Source organism: Lycorma delicatula, chromosome 1, assembly GCF_047948215.1.
Source record: "Lycorma delicatula isolate Av1 chromosome 1, ASM4794821v1, whole genome shotgun sequence".
Taxonomy (NCBI): Eukaryota; Metazoa; Arthropoda; class Insecta; order Hemiptera; family Fulgoridae; genus Lycorma; species Lycorma delicatula.
This window is the reverse complement of record NC_134455.1, coordinates 146,431,925-146,452,574: the sequence shown is the minus strand read 5'-3', so window position 1 is coordinate 146,452,574 and position 20,650 is coordinate 146,431,925. Positions and strand designations below refer to the sequence as shown.

At 31.1% G+C, this 20,650-nt stretch overlaps 1 protein-coding gene across 5 annotated transcripts in view; it reads right to left on the bottom strand.

Annotated features, from left to right (window-relative positions):
* The window catches only part of mask (multiple ankyrin repeats single KH domain), a 233,708-nt gene that overhangs the window by 131,548 nt on the left and 81,510 nt on the right, over positions 1-20,650 (bottom strand). For all 5 annotated transcript variants that reach the window (XM_075363965.1, XM_075363982.1, XM_075363999.1 and 2 more), the window contains exons 18-20: positions 17,960-18,130; positions 16,266-16,844; positions 5,771-5,936 (exon numbers count right to left, since the gene is read on the bottom strand). In XM_075363965.1, coding sequence (XP_075220080.1) covers positions 5,771-5,936; positions 16,266-16,844; positions 17,960-18,130 — 916 coding nt within the window. The remainder of the gene's footprint in view (positions 1-5,770; positions 5,937-16,265; positions 16,845-17,959; positions 18,131-20,650) is intronic.

Genomic DNA, 20,650 nt, shown 5'->3' with positions numbered 1-20,650 from the left:
CTCTACCAATAATTTGCATCAAGAGTAAGCAAACATATTACAACTCAACTAACAAAGCGCAGTAAAATTAAAAAATTTTCACATGTAGAACATTATTCTCCAAAACAAAATGCTTAGTATTCACTTTTTAGCCTCAATTTATCAACATTAGACAACAAATTATATCTTTGAATAATTTACTAACATCCTGAAAATAAACAGTTAAAATCAAACAAATGTGTTCATATCATATGATTTTGGTTAGTTTAAAATTTCTGTTTTCATGGGTATCTTCTATTCTGTAAAGTAGATTGCAGGTACAATAATTTTGTGAAACAGCTTCAACAAATTTTAAGATTTTTTTACAGGTGACAGTAACAAACAAAACAATTTTGAACTCCATACAAATTATAAGACAAATGATGGTTCAGAAAATAATAGTGTGAATAAGAGATGAAAATAAAAGATCAGAAAATTAGGCTTATGAGTGGAGATAAAAAAAAGATATAAATAATGCTTATTTGAAATACTTCCCTCCGGAATAAATGATGTTTTATAAAAACGTAGTAAGAATTGTGTAAAACTGATGATTTTTTCAGTAAATTACATTTTAGGTTTTAAAGAAATTAAAATATTTTTTTTTAATAATATTCAAGTCAAGTACAGTACTGTTAGATTCAAAATTGTCAAAAATAATTTCTAATTAACTAAAAAATTAATATTAAAAACTCTTATCAAACTAAAAAGAAAACAAAGAAATCTGAAAATGTACTGGACAAAAAGGAAATTCAGACTCAAATTTTTTCTAAGGCAATACCTTACAGAAATGTTTTACTGTTATGTAATTATCTCAATTTTTCAAATGAATGAAGATGAATGAATATAAAATTTCATGTGATTAGGAGAACATGTGTTCATCCCTAAAAAATATACTGCTTTCAATGAACTGTAAAGATTACTTGAATTCAATTCAATCCTTTCAAAAGTCTGAGTTTGGAATCAAAATCAGGATAATAATGGAAGCATTGAATTTATTAATTGCAAATTAAAGTAACACGTTGACTAGTGAAAAAACAACTACTGTCATTAATCTGAGCAAGCAACTTTTGAACCAGTAATTATGTCTACACTGCACACCAAATGTGTGCAGTGTAGACATATGTAGACAATTGGTATATTCTCCCATATAATAAAGTCATTATGGTATATTTGTTCTTAGGCAAAGAAAAAACAAAGGTAAAACTGTTCAGAAAAGATTTTCTTAAGGAATATAAGTACAAGGAGTAATAGAACCAATGAAGCAGATTTCAAGAGTTATAAAAAAGTAATGGGGATGGGTATACAGAGAAAAAACATTTTTATTTTCTAAATTAGTACATACCATTTAATAATTATCAAGTTTTGAAAATAAAGTCCTCAAGATGATGGCAATTAGCAACAACGCACTGCTGGAGACGATCTCTGAAGCTTTGTACAGCTGATTCACACATATTGAAGGGTATGGAATCAACTTCTTCAATAACCCATTCCTTTAGTTCTGGTAGGGTCTGAGAGCAACATTTAAACACCTATTCCTTAAGTATCCCCATATAAAAAAAATTCACAAATGATCAAATCAGGTGACCGCACAAGCCACCCCCCCCATATCACTTCTCAGTTCTCAGAGAGACCAGATGTCTGGGAAAGATTTCTCTCAAAACATTGAGTGAATTTCTGGTTGTGTGAGCTGTAGCCCCATCCTGTTCAAACCACAACTTCCTCATCAATCCCTCTTCTTCAACAATTTCTTCTATTCTGGGATGCAGAAGATTTTACGATATTTGAGGCATAACGTTCGGGGAATATATGGTGAATCGTCCTCCTCAAAGAAATATGGGCCTATCACGTCATATTGTGATGTGGCACACCATACAGTTAGTTTAGGGGAAATCAGCAGGTCTTTCATGAATAATTTTGGGGTTATTTTCAGCCCAATAGTAGAAATGTTTCTTATTCACAGCTCCACTGAGGTGAAAATGTGTCTCACTACTATTGAAGAAAACTGTCTCAGAAGTGATCTGTGCAAGCATTTGCTAATGCAGATTTTGGATGTTGGCGTAGTCTTCTAAGGTCAATTCTTGAGACATCATTATTTTGAAGTGTTGAAAATTCAAACTGAAAAACAGAATCCTCCTCAAAAATACAGAAACTGTGCTAACAGTTTCCTCTAATCATAATTCAGGACCAAATTGTGTTCACATTTCTGTTTTCAGTGAAGCACTGAATGTGGAACCATCACTGAAAAGCTTTTTGCAAAGTGATCACAGATTGGCTGTTTTCTAAATACATGCATGGCAAAACCATGATGTGCTCCAATCCAAACCATTTGGCTACTGAAACAGGGTCACCGATGGAACAGAGGGAAACTCATCTGCATCTGCCTACCCCCTCCCATCACCTGAGCAATGACCCCCACCTCCTAATCGCTTAATTGTTTCTGCCGCACCCTATATATCAAAGTTCCAGCTGTATCCTGTCTTAATTAGCAAAGCAACAAAGTTGTTTTGACATCATCATGCATGAAATAACTCATAAATGACAGCAGAAAAACCAGAAGAGTGAGGCAACTAATTATTTTTTTCAGTACTAGCCATTTATACACATATATATGAGTAAAAGTAGTGAAACCCAATGTACAGACCAACAAAATGCCTTGGGCATTGCAGACTGCCAAAATGAAATCAATCACTTTTTGTTAAAAGGAAAGTCCTTCCAAGTTTTCTGATTATTATAAGATATACTCTTAGAAGTTATAAAAATATTCTTTATTACATTTTATCTGCGTTCTAACTCCTTTCTGACATTCTTTAACAATGATTTCAACAGTTGTTACAAAAGAATGGCAATGCAAAAAGTGCAAGATCCCACTTCATGTTCTATCATATTTTTGTAACTTATCATTTAAATTAAATATAGATCAGTGGGCCTACAGTGTAACAGTTTTTCTAATATTCCTTTTTTTCTTAGTTATATTTCAGCAATTATCTGCGTATACTTTTTTATAGTTTAGTTCATAATAAGAACGTGTATTTAAGTAACTGTAACTGTCTTTGGTATGGTTAAGTACTTCATTAATATGGTAAGCAGTTAATTTTCTAAAATAAAATAAAAATAGTTTTTTTAAAAAATTAATAAAATAAAAAATCTAATCAATAAATGGGTTTAACACAATAACCAACAATTTCGTCATCTCAATGTTTAGATGCTACTGTTATGAAAAAGCTATATAATAACCACTACATTCCTTAAGTCAATAAAATATCATATTAACTTTCTAAGTTGAAGAATAAACTAACAGTTGGCACTTATATTTCTACAATTTACAATGAAACGTGTAGAAATAAATGATTTTCATTGGAATTCAGAAACCTATTAAGTTCAAATAACCAGATGAAAACTATTTATGTTGCTTTAATTAAAGGAATTGATTCAGGTCCAACAATTAGGTAATACATTAATCATCACAATATCAAAAACTTAGCTGTCCACAGAAATGACTACAAGCTTCTAAGCTTTCCTCTTTTTGTTCAATCAATGAATCAATTATGTAGAGCATGTTCAATAGTATATAAGTATTCTAGCTTCCTTTATTCAGTATTACGACTTTCTAAAATTTAGAATGTTGTAAGAACTTCCAATAATGGCAAAACATGAATTTACCATGCAAACTAATCATTTTTATTAGTCCAATAATCCTGGAATCATTACACTTATTTTTCATATATTCACATACTCTCTCTCTCTTTTTTTCCTGTTTAGCCTCCGGTAACTACCATTTAGATAATTCTTCAGAGGATGAATGAGGATGATATGTATGAGTGTAAATGAAGTCTAGTCTTGTACATTCTCAGTTCGACCATTCCTGAGATGTGTGGTTAATTGAAACCCAACCACCAAAGAACACCGATATCCACGATCTAGTATTCAAATCCGTGTAAAAATAACTGGCTTTACTAGGACTTGAACGCTGTAACTCTCGACTTCCAAATCAGCTGATTTGGGAAGACGTGTTAACCACTAGACCAACCCGGTAGGTTATATATTCACATACTAACTGAAATGTTTGTTACTCATTTAAAATTTTATGTTATAACTTTATACTAAATATTATGGGAAGTAGTTAAACATCACAACTTCATCAACTGCATATTCTTCGAGCATTTCACAATACACATTTATATTTCAGGTCACACATCTACTGTCTGTTCAGAAAGAATATAAAAAAGTTGAATTTAAAGCTTTTTTACTTTCTTGCATGAAGTAAAGGAAGTATTGTAATTGCAAAAAAACTTTGGTGGAAATACTGTTTTCACCTTCCCTGAATCCATTTTTACTAATTTCGGCTTGACATCTGTACATACGTACATATGTATGTGTGTATCTCGTGTAACTCAAAAACAATTAGCCATAAGATATTGAAATTTTTGGATTTAAGACTGTTATAACATCTAGTTGTGCAGTCCCCTTTGATTACTATCGACTGGATCAAAAGTGACCAAACAGGCCAAATTTGGATTTTTTCTTAACTGCAGTAATAAGCTCTCTCATTGAGAGGTTTTCAATGATATATTGTAAGTGGTACTCATTTTCATTGGTTCCAGGGTATACCCAAATAAAATTTTAATTAATGAAATATTTGGATCTTACAAGGGGAAGGCACATCAGTTTATTAAATCAGACTTCATCTACTATTTTAACTTTATTTTTTTAATTTAGATATATTGTTTAATAATTATTAACCTCCGATTGTAAGATAAATAATAATTCAATAGTAACAATAAAAAAAAATATGAAAAAATATTAGTTATTAACAAAATAAAATTTTATGTAATTTTCATTTTAAAAATTGTATATAGGTAATTTATTAATAGGTGTACAAGGAAGTCATGTGATGTCACCATCAGATTTTAAAAAAATACTAATACATAAATTTTAATGAAAATTAGATTAAAATTTAGCTTGTTTATTTTTATATTTCTTTTGCAAAATTTTAAACTATTTTTAATGTATAGTGGAACAGAAATGGAGAAATGCTTATTTTTTCAAATCTTTATTTTTATTGTTTTCTGAAAGTACTTTTTCACCATTACTAAAGACCTCTGATGCCAGGTGAAAATTTGTTTTCTTCAATTCATCAAGAAATAAAAGAACTTGCTGTTATTTAAGTCATAGTGTGCAAGATTTTTTTTCATTTAATAGAATAAACCTTTTTTCAATAAAATTGTCATGATACTAATACAAAAATCCTATAAATATTAGAGGACTAGACCTTCCTTCCAGCAACATATATTATATACTTTTCAGAGGTAAAATGTTATCTAATAGACAAAAATTACAAGCCACAGTGCAATCAAATATTTAAACAATGTTACCTCCATGTTTATCAATCCTCCTAATTACAAACAAAAACTGCCATTGAAGGTGATGTAAACATTAATTACACTAAACAAGTTTTTCTACAAACAGATTATTTCAATTCCACAATCCTCCAGTACCATATTTTTATATTTCCTTAACTATTAATCTATATGAAGAAAAGCATAATGAAAGAACTGAATATAAAAAAAGATTTGAAAAAAGGTAAATATAATATGATAAACTATATCTCATTAGGTAACATGATCAGTAGAACAATTTGAACATACTTAAGAGATTGATAAATAACAGTTGCTGTAAGTTACAACTGTTAATTTAAAAAGTTTTAAAACATTTACTTGATATTATAAAACTGATAACTGTGAAAGAAACTCACCATTAGCTACATCTTCTAAACTGAATGTTTCTAAAGTTTCCACTAATTGTGTTTCATCAGATTTGACCTTAGCAACATCTAAAAGATCTTCAGCAGCAGTTGCCAATAACTGACAACGCTGTTGAGGAGATGATAACACATCACATGAAGGGCAGCAAACTGCATCCTGTTAAACAAATTATGTTCCTTATAATAAATAAAAGTTAAAAAAAATATGTATATGCATTATTTTATTAAGTTCCATAAATGTACATATTAAAAACAATATTTCATTTCCTACTGACAATTGCTGGAGTTCAACATCTTGTTAACACAGAAGAAATTAATGATCCTCTCCGGATATCCATGGACAAATATGTTCTACTATGGATACTAAAGCCCCCTTTGTAATATATATTATTTTTTGTTTACTTCAGCAACAATGAAAAATTAAACTGATAAACTGAACAATGATGTCAACATCATATAATACTAGTATACTAGTATTTTATGATTCGTTTTTTTTTTATGGGAATATATTCTCTACGCCTTATGACGTTTCTGCTTTCTTTTCACAAAGCATATTTATTTAAATGATATACGGACTCATAACAATTTTATCGTATTACACGTAATTATTTATTACTTCAAAAGAATGCCTGAAAGCTGTCTATCGTTCTTAAATCTCTGATATATTAGATTTATTTTCTGTTTCGATATTTGTAGTATGATTTATTGATGCAGCATAGAGAAGGCAATTTTTAATAAGATTTCATTTTATTCAGATAGATTTTTTTCTTCGTTTGATTTTTTGTATGCTATAAATTAAGCCGTGTGGTGAAATATCTAATACTGTTAAAAGGAAATTCTGCGATAAAATTCTTGAAGAAAATTTATTTTTTGTTATAATACAATAATGATGTTGACATCAGTATATGATGTATTAGTATAAAATACTAGTATTTACTAATACTAGTAATACTTAGTATACTAATACTATGATAGTATAAAATACAATAATATACTACATTCAAATAAAGCATAGGCCATTAACCTGTAAACCCTATAAATATTCAATAATGAGATTGTAAAAATTTAAGTTCACAAACTTGTTAAACAAGTTAAAAATACAGTTTTAAGATGTCTGTGCATATTTATGTAAATAAACTTTAACAAATAAAGGTGCAAATAAATGTTTGTGCATTTAGAAACATTTAAATTATTGCACAAAAAGAATGGTGAAAATATTAAAATTACTTACATGTAAATAATTATTTTTAACATTGAAAAGAAAAATCAATTTAGCTTCACTAAAAAATGTTATTAGTTTTTAAAATTGAATGTATTTATTAAATATCAAAAACTCCATACTTGTCTTTCATTGTGACTTTCAGTATATTACAGATTTATACTTAAAGCAATGTCAATGGCATTGTAACTTCAATTATACAATCTTCATATTATCATATACTGGAATGTCATCACATTAATAGCACCATTAATTGTAATAATTTCAACAAATTACAATCATTTTCTTGTATGAATAGTTATAAAGATTCCCACCTTTGAACTGAAAATTCTTTCTACACAATGGCATGCATGCACATTTAATATTGCTGTGAATGTAATGGTTTTTATTCAACAACAAAATAATCTTCAGTTACAAATCATATGAATTATATATTCAAAGATTATTAAAGCTGTTTCAACAGTGAAATTGATAAATTATTTAATAATATGTGAACCAGTTACTTCCAACATTTAAAAAAATTAATTCCAGTTAGTGATAGAATACAGATAAAGTATATTTATCGCATGCATAATCGCAACTCCACAGTGGGCAATCAGTTAATTCACAGGAAAAATATTTATAGCAAAACACTTCTATAATCTCATGAAAGTAAGAGGACTCTTGTAAAAGCTTGTTTTAAACATTTAAGATTCCTGAATGTATTATCTGTTAAAAAGGATACATTAATAAAAGGATAACTGATTGGAACATTAATAAAAGAAAAAAACCAGAAGAAATTTATATATCCAGAAATTCTTTGTTTTCAAGTTGTTTTCAACTAGTGAAATGCTTTGTTGGTGTTTCAATTTCAAGGGCAACATGATACCATACTGACATTCTTGAGATCTAAATTTGGTGATTCTGTATGTTTTTGACAAAAAAGAAATGAATAATCTGAAGTAGTAAACTACTGGTAATTCTTTCAAGTAAAAAGAAAACTGTGAGACCATTAATATATGACCATTCGGGTCACCACACCACTCCCTCCATTCCTAGCCCTGATAGGCTTTACCGGAGGTTGTCTTTTGGACCTTCTAATCCTGATAACACATCGGAGTCATCAGTTTGGTCTCTGTTAGGATGCCACCAATGCAAATGTCTCAGCAGCCACTTCCATCAGTGTATTTACACAACTTACTATCATCTTCATACGCTTCTTCCAACCATGACCAACTATCATAATTTACTAAACTATCAAATTAACAAATTTACAGAATCGTGACAACTCCTGCATCTACCTCTAACACTGAAGATTTTACACAAAAACTCTTCCCATATCTAACTTCAATTAGACTATGTACTCAGACCATTACTTGAATAAGTCTTTTAAACACCAAAAATACAAAAGTTGTTCTCAACGACAATTTTGTCCTACAATTCAATTTACTCAAAGTTCTCTTGATTTACTCAAAAATCCAAAAAACAGATTGACAAATTTAATAATTATTTCTTATAAAACACAACATATTCAAATTTAGGTTCAAAATTACAACACCAATTATAAAATTGTGCTGTGCTACCAATAATATAAGACACTATTCTACGAACATACTAAATTTCACAGTATTAATATAAATTTAACAATATATTTAAATGGAATGACTCAGTTTTTAGTTTCTTTTAAGTACACAAATTCTCCTTACAGTGTCTAAATTATCACTTTCTGTTTCTCCTTCTCACAGACTAGATTAACACTAAGTTGGTACAAGACATACGTTTTTAAAATAAACTGTCAATGATTGTGATAAATACACAATAAGTAATGAAAGAGTTTGGAAGTACTGGTTTATTAACACTAACTGTTCAAAAAAATCACATACCTTTTATAAAACAAAAATAATTTTATAAATTTAAAATGTGATGTAGTTAAGAATAAAACTGACCAACAAACTTAATTTGTTACTGGATAACTTTCATATTGCTTACCTAAACTACAACATTGTCTAACCAAAATATCTGGATAATGGTTGAAAGCATTTATTTAATCACTGCATAAATTTAATGGATATTTTTTTATCTGCCTTAAGGATAAAATAAAGAGAGGAATCTAGTGTTTTAAATTTAAAACTTCATTTTTCTTTTAATTTATTTTATTATTACATTTTTTTATTCCTGTTTGAATTCCATCTATCACAGTACACGGGTATCAGCTGTCTACTGGCACTAGCACAGGTAAACCACAATAAGGAGGAAACACTTTGTTTCTCTCTCAAAAGGTGTAATTCTTCTGAACAATCCCCATCCCTATACCACTCAAAAGACAGTGGAAGCTATTCAAAAGTTGAGTTAGAAGGTGCTGCCAAGCCCACTTTATAATCCCAATCATGAACCACCATTTTGGTGTTTTTTTTTATCTGCTCAAAGAGTTTCTGATGACGCCAAGTTCAGCAACAATAAGCAGGTCAAAAATGTGGTTCAAGAATGACTTAGACACCAAGATGAACAATTTTTTACTACCAAAATAGGAAAGCCCATAGAAAGATGGTACAAGTGTCAAATGTAGCCAAGTATTATTTTGAAAAATAGCTTTTGTTTCATTGTCATTGAGTAAATAACAATTTTTCTATAGTAATTTGCTCTATTATTGAACGACCCTTATCATTCAATAATATCTTGCCAATTTATGCTATGTGTGAAAACAGCCATTTAGAACCTTTTGCATTTAATACAATCTGTTCCAAGAAGAGGTACATGTTTTTCATTTAATATCACTCGCCCATTCCCCCACCGATTCTATTGAAACTTTACAGAACTTTTAACAAACGTTCTAAAAATGTTTGTGAAAATTTCAATCTACTAGGGATTTATAGAAACAAACTGGCAGCTTTCAAATAAAAACATCAATTTCAGATAAACTGCATTTTTAATCATTACAAAATAGCTGGTAAAAATGATTAGCCCACCAGGACTCCCGCTATGAGAGTTTTTCTCATGTTTCAAATAAATCACCAACTATAGTAGTTTATAGAAATGAATGACGACTGAGGCACTCTCTAGCAGAGTTTTATGACCTTGACTAATAGTTGAAAACAGTAGCACTTGCAACAGTCAGCTCCGGGCTTCTGCACAGTATGTTTGTTACATTTTGTCGCCTAGTGTGAGAGATACTCTCATTGCGCAAGCTCTTACATTCTGGTTCCTGTTTGACAGTAATTTTAGTAGTTCTTATCTTCAATATTTATCAGGTACGTTCTGACAATGCAATAATTATATCTAATAATTATAAATGATTATTTTTTAGTATGAATTTTGTAGTTTAGAAAGAATTATTTCATTTTAGGATGATGTCTAGAAATAAAAAGTTAGCCAAATTGGGTCAGCAGAAATATATGGAATAACAAAGCAAAATTCCATCTTGATAACAATGATGTCATTTGAAGATTTTGGTGATAACACGGATCGATTCGATAACCCTGAAAGTGATGATGAGTCAGAACACAGTGATCATCCAACATATTCTGAGCAGTCTGGATAAAGGTGGTGGTCTCTCACCTCTGGATTTCACCTTTGGAAAAGACAAGACATGTTGCCATCTTTATCTTTCACAAATAAATATTCGAGCAGAAAGGAAAATATCATAACTCCCCTGCCAGGAGTGAAAACAGTGGTAAAAAGTACCAAAACTTGAATAGATTGGAAAATTTGTTTCCAGACTTGCTTACCCCAGGTGTGTAAATATGAAACTGGAATTTTTGTACAGAAAATATTCGTTTATTGTACGAAAATGATAAAAAATATTCTATTGGAATGCCACACCAAAAAAACTGTTGCTCTTTTGAGGCAAACCATTCATCAAGCCACTTTCATACATTTTCATAAGTGAAGCGCTGCTCAGCAAGTATGTGTCCCATCGATGCAAATAAATAGAAGTCAGATGGACCCAAGTCTGGTGAATAAGCCGCACATGAAAGTATTTCCCAACGCCTAAATCATTTCCTTGACTGATTTTACTGTGTGTGACTGTGCATTATATCATGAAGAAAAATCACTCTGTGTTGCCTTTTTTGATATTTGGGTCATTTTTCACGCAATGCTTGATTCAAATCGATCATTTGTTATCAGTAGTGTTCAGTATTAACAGTATTGCCAAGTTTTAGCAGCTCATAATAGATCACACCATTCTGATCCCACCAAACACAGAGCATTGTCTTCTTTCTGTATCAATTTGGCCTTGAAATCGATGTTGATGTTTTGCCTAGAGTTACCCATGATCTTTTATGCTTAGGATTCTTGAAATATTTCCACTTTTCATCACCTATCACAATTCAATGAAGAAATGACTTTCTTTTGCACCTGGCGAGCAGCATTATCAAATGGTTTTTCAGTTTTCTTGCTGTATTTTATTCAGTTCATGTGGAACCCAGTTTCTCATCTTCTGGGTCTTCCCCATGGCTTTCAAACATATGGAATATGTTTCAAAGCTTCTTGTATTACATTTAATTGATAGTTTTAAGTTTGATGGTTTTAATATTACATTTAATTGTAGTTTGTAGATACAAAACTCGACAAGTTCACTACTAATTAAAACTGTGCTGTTGTATGAAACTTGTATAGTTGTGAGTTGAAAATCTTTGCCAGCTGTCAAAGAAAGAAGATGGTGCCAATGATGCAGTTTGACGGTAACTACATTAACAGCTAGGGCCATCTATGGGCAAATTCCAGTTTCATATTTACATACCTGGTATATAACACATAGTAAAGTACATGAACAAATATTTAGATAAACTGTGACCTAATTACAGCCAGGCTGACTGCTGAGAAACAGATACAGAAAAAATTTTAGCACCAATTGGACTAATGTATATGTCAGGTATGAAGAAAGCGCAGCATCTCAATGTGAAAGAGATATGAGCAACCGATGGCACTGCTGCAGAATGTTTTAAAGCTACTATGTCTAGAGAGATTTTTCTTCTACTACGAGCATTTCATTTCAATTATACTGAAAATTGTGATGAGAGAAAGAAAATTGAAAATTTAGTCCCTATTCATTAGGTTGTTGAAGAATCTACAAGCCACTGTAAAAACTGTTAAAAGTAGGAGAATATGTAACAATCTATGAAATGTTGAAAGCTTTCAGAGGCAGGTGTAAATTCCAGCAATACATTGCGAACAAACCTGCAAAGTATGGAATAAAAATTTATGCTTTGAGTGGTACAAGAATGATGTACCATTCAAAGTAAACCTGAGGGGGAATATAAAGTGAAAAACAGTGCACGTGCCGTGATGAAGCATTTGGTCGAACCTACTCTAAAATTCTGGTAGAAATATAATGGACAACTATTTTATATCCATTACATTAGCTTTGGAGCTCAAAACAACTATTGTAGGAATTATCCATAAAAATAAAAAACAACTGCCTCAAAGTTTTTTAAATGTTAAAAACTGCAAGCCCTGCAGCATTTTATTTGTTTTTTTTTTTTTTTTAAAGAAAGGTGCCTTAGTTTCATATAAATCAACAAAAAATAATAAAGTTATTTTTGCTTTTTCAACTCTCCATAAGGACAATAAATTTGATGAAGCCACTGGAAATGCTGCCAAGCCAGAGATAAGAACGCTTTACAATCTAATTTTACAAAGGGGGTGTGGATACTGCAGATGAAATGAAACCCGCCTATTCTGTTTCTTGAATAAGCTGTATATGGCCATTGATTGTATTCTTCTCTTTTAAATATCAGTGGAATAAATTGTCGAATTATATTAAAACTGTATACAGGAACTATAGAAGAATAAAGATTATTCTTGAAGCAACTGACTTTGGATCTGATAAAAGCTCATTTATATGTCAGATCTCATATCAAAACATTGCAAATAGATGAGAAAAAAAGAATGAGGCTGAGATACAAGAAGATGAGGCATCTAGCTCGGGTGAAAGCAAGCCTGGGTTTTGCTACTGCTGCCACAAAGAGAAAACTAAAAAAGACTAAAAAAGATTGTGGAAGTGTAATAAGCCTACCTGTCCTGATCATACAGTGTATTCTTGTAACTTGTGCGCCAATCAATCTGACAATTTGTGATCAATAATGACTTTTCTTGAATATAATTTCAATTTATTTTTAAGCTATTTTAATTTAATTTTCTTTCTTATTTTAAAAATAATATGCTTTTATTTATTTTTTTTTGTATAATTTTTTTAGGGCAAGTGTACAGGTCATTATTTATAGTTGTAAAAGTAGTCTTTGATAATAATAAATAAATGTACTTATTCATTTACTTGGAAATTAAACTTCGTATTTTTATAATAAACATTCATTCTGTACACTAAAACAGTTGAAAATGCAAATATAAACAAAACAAATATTTAGTAGAAAAATGAAATAACAATGAGAGGAAGACTCGTATGCAAGTTCTAACATTATAGAAATAAACACAAGTTCTCCACGGTTAAAAACTGTTTACAATTAGAATAATTAAAAACAGTTAGATAATTAATGTTTACGAATAATTATTAACTTGTTTTATTCAATTTTAACAGCTGTTTAACTACATCATCTGTTTTTAATTATTTTTACAAACTATTTTTTAATAAATAAAAAATGTGGTTTATCTGAAATTGATGTGTTTATTTGAAAGCTGCCATTTTGTTTCTATAAATCCTAGAAGGTTGAAATTTTCACATAACATTTTTAGAACCTTCATTAAAAAGTTCAACAGAATTAAATAAAAAACTTTTCAACAGAATCAGTGGGGATGAGGGCAAGTAATACTAAATCAAAAAAAGCATATACCTCTTCATGGGACACTATATATTCAGTTAAAATTAAAATAATAGAATACTTTATCTATATTTTTGTAATACAAATATATTTGTCATTTGTTAATACGGTTCAAGAAAATTTACAGTTCAGTAAAATACATATTTGTACAAGAGATGTTCAATAATTAATGAGACAAACTGATGTGGAGAAAAAAACAGTTCATTCAATGACAATGAAACTTTTTGAGGGTCAGGTTGGCAAACGAGAACACATTTAATCAGCTGTTCGATCTAAACATAACCTTGTTTGTCGATTTCAGAATGTCAGCTCTGCTTGAAACATGTGCACCAGAAGAGCACATTTAGTGATAAGATTTTGCTATCAGAAGGTGTGAAACCAGCGGAAATTTATTCAAGAATGATGAAACAGTATGGTGAAAAGTGTTTAAACCGCAGTAACGTGTATAAGTGGATAGAACAGTTTAATTCGAGCAGAACAAGTGTGACTGATCTCCATCACTCTGTAGGACCAGTTGAAGTTTCAAATACTACACTGCAAAATCACATAATTAATGATGAATGTCCTCGTATATATATATTTTTTGACTGAATAAAATTAATAAAAATATTGATTCTACTAGCTTATAAAGTATGATTTCATTAGTTGAAGATGAACTGCTACTTTGCCTTCTTTTTTCAAAAATCCTTGAAATGACTCCCAGCCAATAAATACAAACTTAATGATTAATTTAAAATTTAAAATTATTAATGATCATCAATAGGATTATAAAAAGGCAAGAACACTACAAGGGCTGCAAATTCATTTTTCAACAAAAATTGAATGCACATTTATAAACCACACAATGTTATTAGTAATTTTTTAAGATCGTCCAAAGGCAACTGATTATTTATTTTGCAATCTAATTCATTATGTCAGTGATTCCAAACTGTGCACCGCAGTCTATTCATAGGGATGCAGCAAATTATTGTAAAAGCTTCATAATTAATTGAACCAAGACATTTATAATTGATTTAATGTTAACAACATAAAAAAATAATGAAGATACATAAGTTTTATTTACTTTTATCTCTTACTTATGAATAGTCATATTTCATACCCTTTTACTTAGGGTAGGGCATCATGGACAAATTTTAATTGAAAATGGGTGCCATAACTCGGAAAAATTTCAGAATCACTGCATTATGTGCTTCAAGAAAAGAAAAAATATGTGGTGCAGGTGGAGCAGCAGTTACATGGTTACAATGTTCAGAAGAAAACCAAGCATTACTTAGGAATCTAAGAATTGTTATTGTAAAGGGCAAGACGCAGAAACTCTATTTTTTGAAGATGAATAAAAGAAAATAGTATTGTTGATAGACAAAATTTATTTTTTCCTAATGAAAGAACATAATTTGAAAATATAAATCATGTAGTTTTAAACAAAATATCTTGAAGATGGTGCTATTGTTCTTCAGACACTGATGCAACCAATTTCTGAAGTTTCCCTCTACACATTCCAACATGTCCACCAGAATTTGGATAATTTCCTACCAAATAACATTCTTCTTGTGAGGTGATGTTTAGAAATCCTGTATTGAGGTACCCCATAAAAAAAGTTCACAGGTCATTAGATTGGGCGAATTCACCACCTATGAGATGTCACCTCAAATTGAGATGAGCCATCTAGGGAACATTGCCCTCAAAATTCGAGCTGTGTGGGCCTTGACACCATCCCTGTTAATCAGATATTTCTAAGATGTATTTCTTTAAAGCTGATTCAAAAATGTTTGAATCATGTCCACATATCGCTGTGAATTGACTGTCTGTGTGATTGTCTTCCTCTGAAAGGGCCAATAACTCAATTCTTGACAACACATGCCATACAGACATTGCAATTTACATCACTGTGAAGTGGCTTCCCACAGAGCTCTCTAGGGTTGTTACCATTCCAATAGCACATATTCTGCCTGACACCTCCAGAAGGTTAAACAATTGTACCTCATACTAAAGAAAACATATGTGTCAAGGGGTAAATTTTCTGATAAAGTTTTGCACACTGTTATTCAGTTCTGAAAATCATATGGTGATAATTCTTGCACAACAAACATCTTGTAGGATGAAAATGAAGATGTTCATAAAGTGAGTATGGAACGCTTGCTCCAGTGCCACAAAGGAATGGTTGTTTGAAAAATAGGCTTTGACCATATACGCCACACTGCTCCCTCATCCATTTTCTACTGAGGGTACTAGATCTTTCTTTTTCTTTCTACACTGAAAACGTTTTTATGATTGTTAAATTTAAACAATATTGTATGATAAAATATGCTAACATGAAAGATTTTATCAAACATATTTCTGATCTGGCTGCTTTAAGGTATTGTTGAGCCAAGATTTCAATAATCTTTTTAAAAAAATGTCTATTTTAACGCCATCCTAGATAAAATACCCTTTTTTATTAATTTTATTTACTTAAGATACAAGGCCAAACGTAAATAACAGTTATGTATTAAATAATAAAGATCATTCATACCTGCTGTAAGGTTCGTTTTTGCTTTTCTTGGTGAATAGCCTTGAGCACTTGATTACGAATTCGCTGTGGTGTTGCTAGGCTAATACTTGGGTCCAGTTTCTGAAAGTGGGCTTTCATATCTCTTTTTCCAGCATTATATGCCATGGTTTTATACCTTTCAAGTTCGGCAGAACTAGTAACAGGTGCTGGAGACACTGTTCCAACAAGCTGTTGCTGTTGTTCCTGCTGTTGCTGTTGTTGTTGTTGCAATTGCTGTTGTTGTTGTTGCTGTTGTTGTTGCTGCTGCTGTTGTTGCAACTGCTGTTGGTGTTGCTGCTGCTGCTGCTGCTGTAGCAACAACTGGTGCTGGTGATGTTGGTGTTGAAGTATTTGAAGGTGTTGCTGTTGTTGCTGTAGATGTTGTTGCTGTATATGTTGCTGCTGTAGTTGATGTTGTTGTTGTTGTTGTTGTTGTTGTTGTTGTTGCTGCTGCTGTTGTTGCTGTTGTGGTTGTGCCTGGGGTTGTTGTTGCTGCTGCATTTGATGTTGTTGCTGCTGCTGTTGCTGTTGTTGTTGTTGTTGTTGTTGTTGTTGAACCACCTAGCACAACATTGATTCAGTAGTTTTATACATCAAATGATAAAAATACATTCAAAACAGAAATGTAGGCAAAATATCGACATCAATGCCTTCATTTGCAATTCAATTTAAAAGAAAGAAATATTTCCTATTTTTCAATGTACTAGTAAAATGTTTACCATTTTAAATTAATTTAATTAATTTTATTTTTCACATAACATTCCAATCAAATTAATAATAGCATGAAACCTGAAAAATTGTTATTTTGCCCTTCTGAATGACAAATAATGAAGTTTTCTGATTGATTACATAGTAGTATGTTCAGCGGCCTTATTTCAGCGATGCTTCCTTGGCTAAATACAAAGATATCACAAGTTCTCAGGCTTCGGTTCTTGTTACAATTATAAACTAAACACTGTTCTTACAAGTTGTTGCTATAAATGCGGAGGCTAGTGCTACTAATAAAAGAATTTTAGTTCTATCAAAACTCTCACAGTCAAAAAAAGGAACTCACAAGAAAAATTAGAATTTTGAAAAAAAAAGGCTATCTGGTACTATGTCTACTTAGTGATGTATTTTTATTTCCACAGAGAAATATTATCAAATTGCATATAATATTTGATTACAGTGTGAGGCAGTCCTGATACAATGTCCAGTTTAAAAACTGATAATCTAACCGTAAATTTGAATATATATATGAAACAATGCTGATCTGACTGAATTCAGTTCATGAAGAAAAGTTTTCAAATTGCCAGAATTTGCACATTTTCCTATCTATTATTTCTTGCACTCCCCCAAGTCCCCCTTATGATATTTGCTTTTGACCAACAGAAAAAAATTCAAATTGATAAAGGTGTATGTGGAATTTGAGATAAATCCATGAACAGATTGTAGTACATTTAATTCTAAATCTAGTAATTATTATCATCATAAAATTTATTACATTTCCACTAGCTCCCCCTTGTAATACAAATAATGCTTCATATAAATTAATGACACCATCCCACAAACAAAACAAAAGCACCAATCTGAAAATAAATTACTGTAATTGGAAAAATTATCATCCTACCTAATAACAGAACAAACTGGAAAATAATAAGCAATAATATAAATCCTACTCTGACAATGTGCCTTACCTGCTGCTGTAACTGTTCATTAATTTGTGCAAGATGTGTCAGCTGTACCTTGTTCTGTCTCTGTTGTTGCAGAGCTACCACAGCCTGATATGCTGCCTGTTGCTTTCGTAAATTTTTACCTTCCTTTTTGGAGAATGGTTTGGCTTTTGGACGGTCACTAATTGCAGTTGTCTGAAAAAATACATACATATCTATATAAAAAAGTTTTTTTATAAAAAAACAAGCAATATATATATTTTTAATAATCAAATAATTAATTCATTAACATTTTGACCACGGTGTGAATAAAATCTAATATATTAAATATAAATCACCAAAACACAGAAATTAGATGAATTAAACTTACTATATTGATTTCCAATAACCGGTTTACAAGGTATCTTGCATCTTCAGTTGGTATTAAATTCTAAATTTATTACATTAAAATATATTCTTTAATGTTTTGTCATTTTTTTTCTGAAATTATGTTTACTATTATAAAATTTTGCTGTCCAGTACTGGAATTCCAGTACTTGAACAATCTTTCAAAATTTCACAATAGAAAACATAATTTCAGAAAAAAATGACAAATCATTAAAGAATATTTTTTTTTTAATGTAATAATATAAAATTCGGTGAAATGTTTAGTATCAGACTTTGTAACTTTTCACCAAAATAACAACTTTAACAAACGTCAGATTGAGCCTCCACGAGGTGCACCTGAATATATCCGGAACAAATAGGAGAAATTTGTCCGGTGAACTAAATCTAAAGAAACTTCACAGCTTCATTTATTATCAAATCACACCTCAATAGATCACATCCAGAATTGTAACTCAGGACCAAGTCCGACCACAGGTAACCCCTTGACAATCATGAAAGGTCTTTTATGGAATACTCCATCCACTGAACCAAGCAACACCAGAGTTCAGAGAAAACAGTATGCAGATATGGTGGACTGCCACTTATAAGATAACATGTCATCAGAAGCACTGAAATGTCCCAACGCTACACACATGAACAAAAAAAAAATACAAATTCAAAACCAAACCAAATCACCTACATTTCCACATACAATGTAAACTCATTCATGCAGACTGGTAAACTAAAAATAATAACTGGCCTATTGGACCAACACAAAATTCTCATCATGGGTCTGCAGTAATAAGAAACACCGACCAGGATGCCATGGAATCTCAAGAATATAGAATCTACAAACATATAACAAAAACGAGTCTCTGCTGAGACTCATCCATCTCAGCAGAAACCACAACCTAATCTTAAAATCCACATATTTCAAGAGGAAACTTCAAAAACTCAAACCCTGAAAAAACCCTGACTTCACTAAAGAAGAATGGCAACTAGATCGTCTTCATGAACAAACACAATCACAAGATCTACAACGTAAAGTCCTCCTAGGCGTAGACACAGGCTCAGATCACTATGAAGTCAAAATTAAATTTACTCTCCAAAGAAAGCAAAAAAATCAAGCCCCTAAAACTAAAAGAAAAATGGATCTGACCCAAATAATCAAGAATAATTACCAAAAAGCAACCAAAAAAATAACAATCACAGATAAACTTGAAGATCTAGTCAATAGCCTTAAACAAAGTAAAGAGGAATTAACCCCAATAAAATCCTGTAAAAAATATCAATGGTGGAACAGTGAATGTGACAAAACAGTGGAGAAAAGGCATCAAGTATGGCTATTTCACCAATCCCAAAAAACAGAAATATCCTTCCAAAATCTAGTAAAACAAAAGAAAAGAAACCATCTGAACCCTAAGGAGAATAAAAAAACAACACCATAAAGACACACTGAAGCCAATAAAAAAAAATTCAATATAACATAGTTGAGCGACTTATTACAAAAAACCTTCAAAAATCAGCTCCAAAAATATGAACCCCCAACCCTACTAATAAAGAATGAAAACCAAAATCTGGCCCATAACAACAAAGACAACATGGAAATCCTAGCTAAATATTTCAACAAACTCCTAAATTGGGAAGAACCAACAGAACTACTAAACTGCAACACCAAGATCTCCAGAAAACATCAACCCTCCTACAACAAAAGAAGTCTACTAAGCAGTACATGAGATGAAGAATTACAAAGCAGCAGGAGATCAGACTTTTGTAGATATCTGGAAACATGCAGGAAGATCAGCAAAAATTTCTCTTCAATTACAGGTAGTCAACATCTGGATCAAAGAACTATCAGAACACTGGAAGACAGCCCTCATCCATCACTACACCATAAAGGGAACAAAACAGACCCAACAATTACAGGGGAATCTCACTCATAGACACAACATACAAAATTCTTTCAAGAATCATTCTCAACAGGATCAGTTCACAAGTCAAGAAAGAACTAGGAGAATACCAGAGAGGTTTCAAATCCTGGAGGAGCGGTCCGGATCAGATCATAAGTCTCAAGCTAATAATGAATTACAACAGGAAAAGAAACAGACATGGTAATGTAATAGCATTTGTATATTTCAAGAAAGCTTATGAATGCATCCATAGAGAATCCCTACTAAAGATACTAAGAAACCTGAGACTATATACCAAATGTATAAACATAATAAAACTGACCCTCATAAAAGTCGAAAGTTAAATTCAGAGATAAGCTCTAAGAACCATTTGAGATACAAATAGGACCACAAACTCATTTGAGAAACAAAAACCATTTTTTCTTAACACTCAATTTCA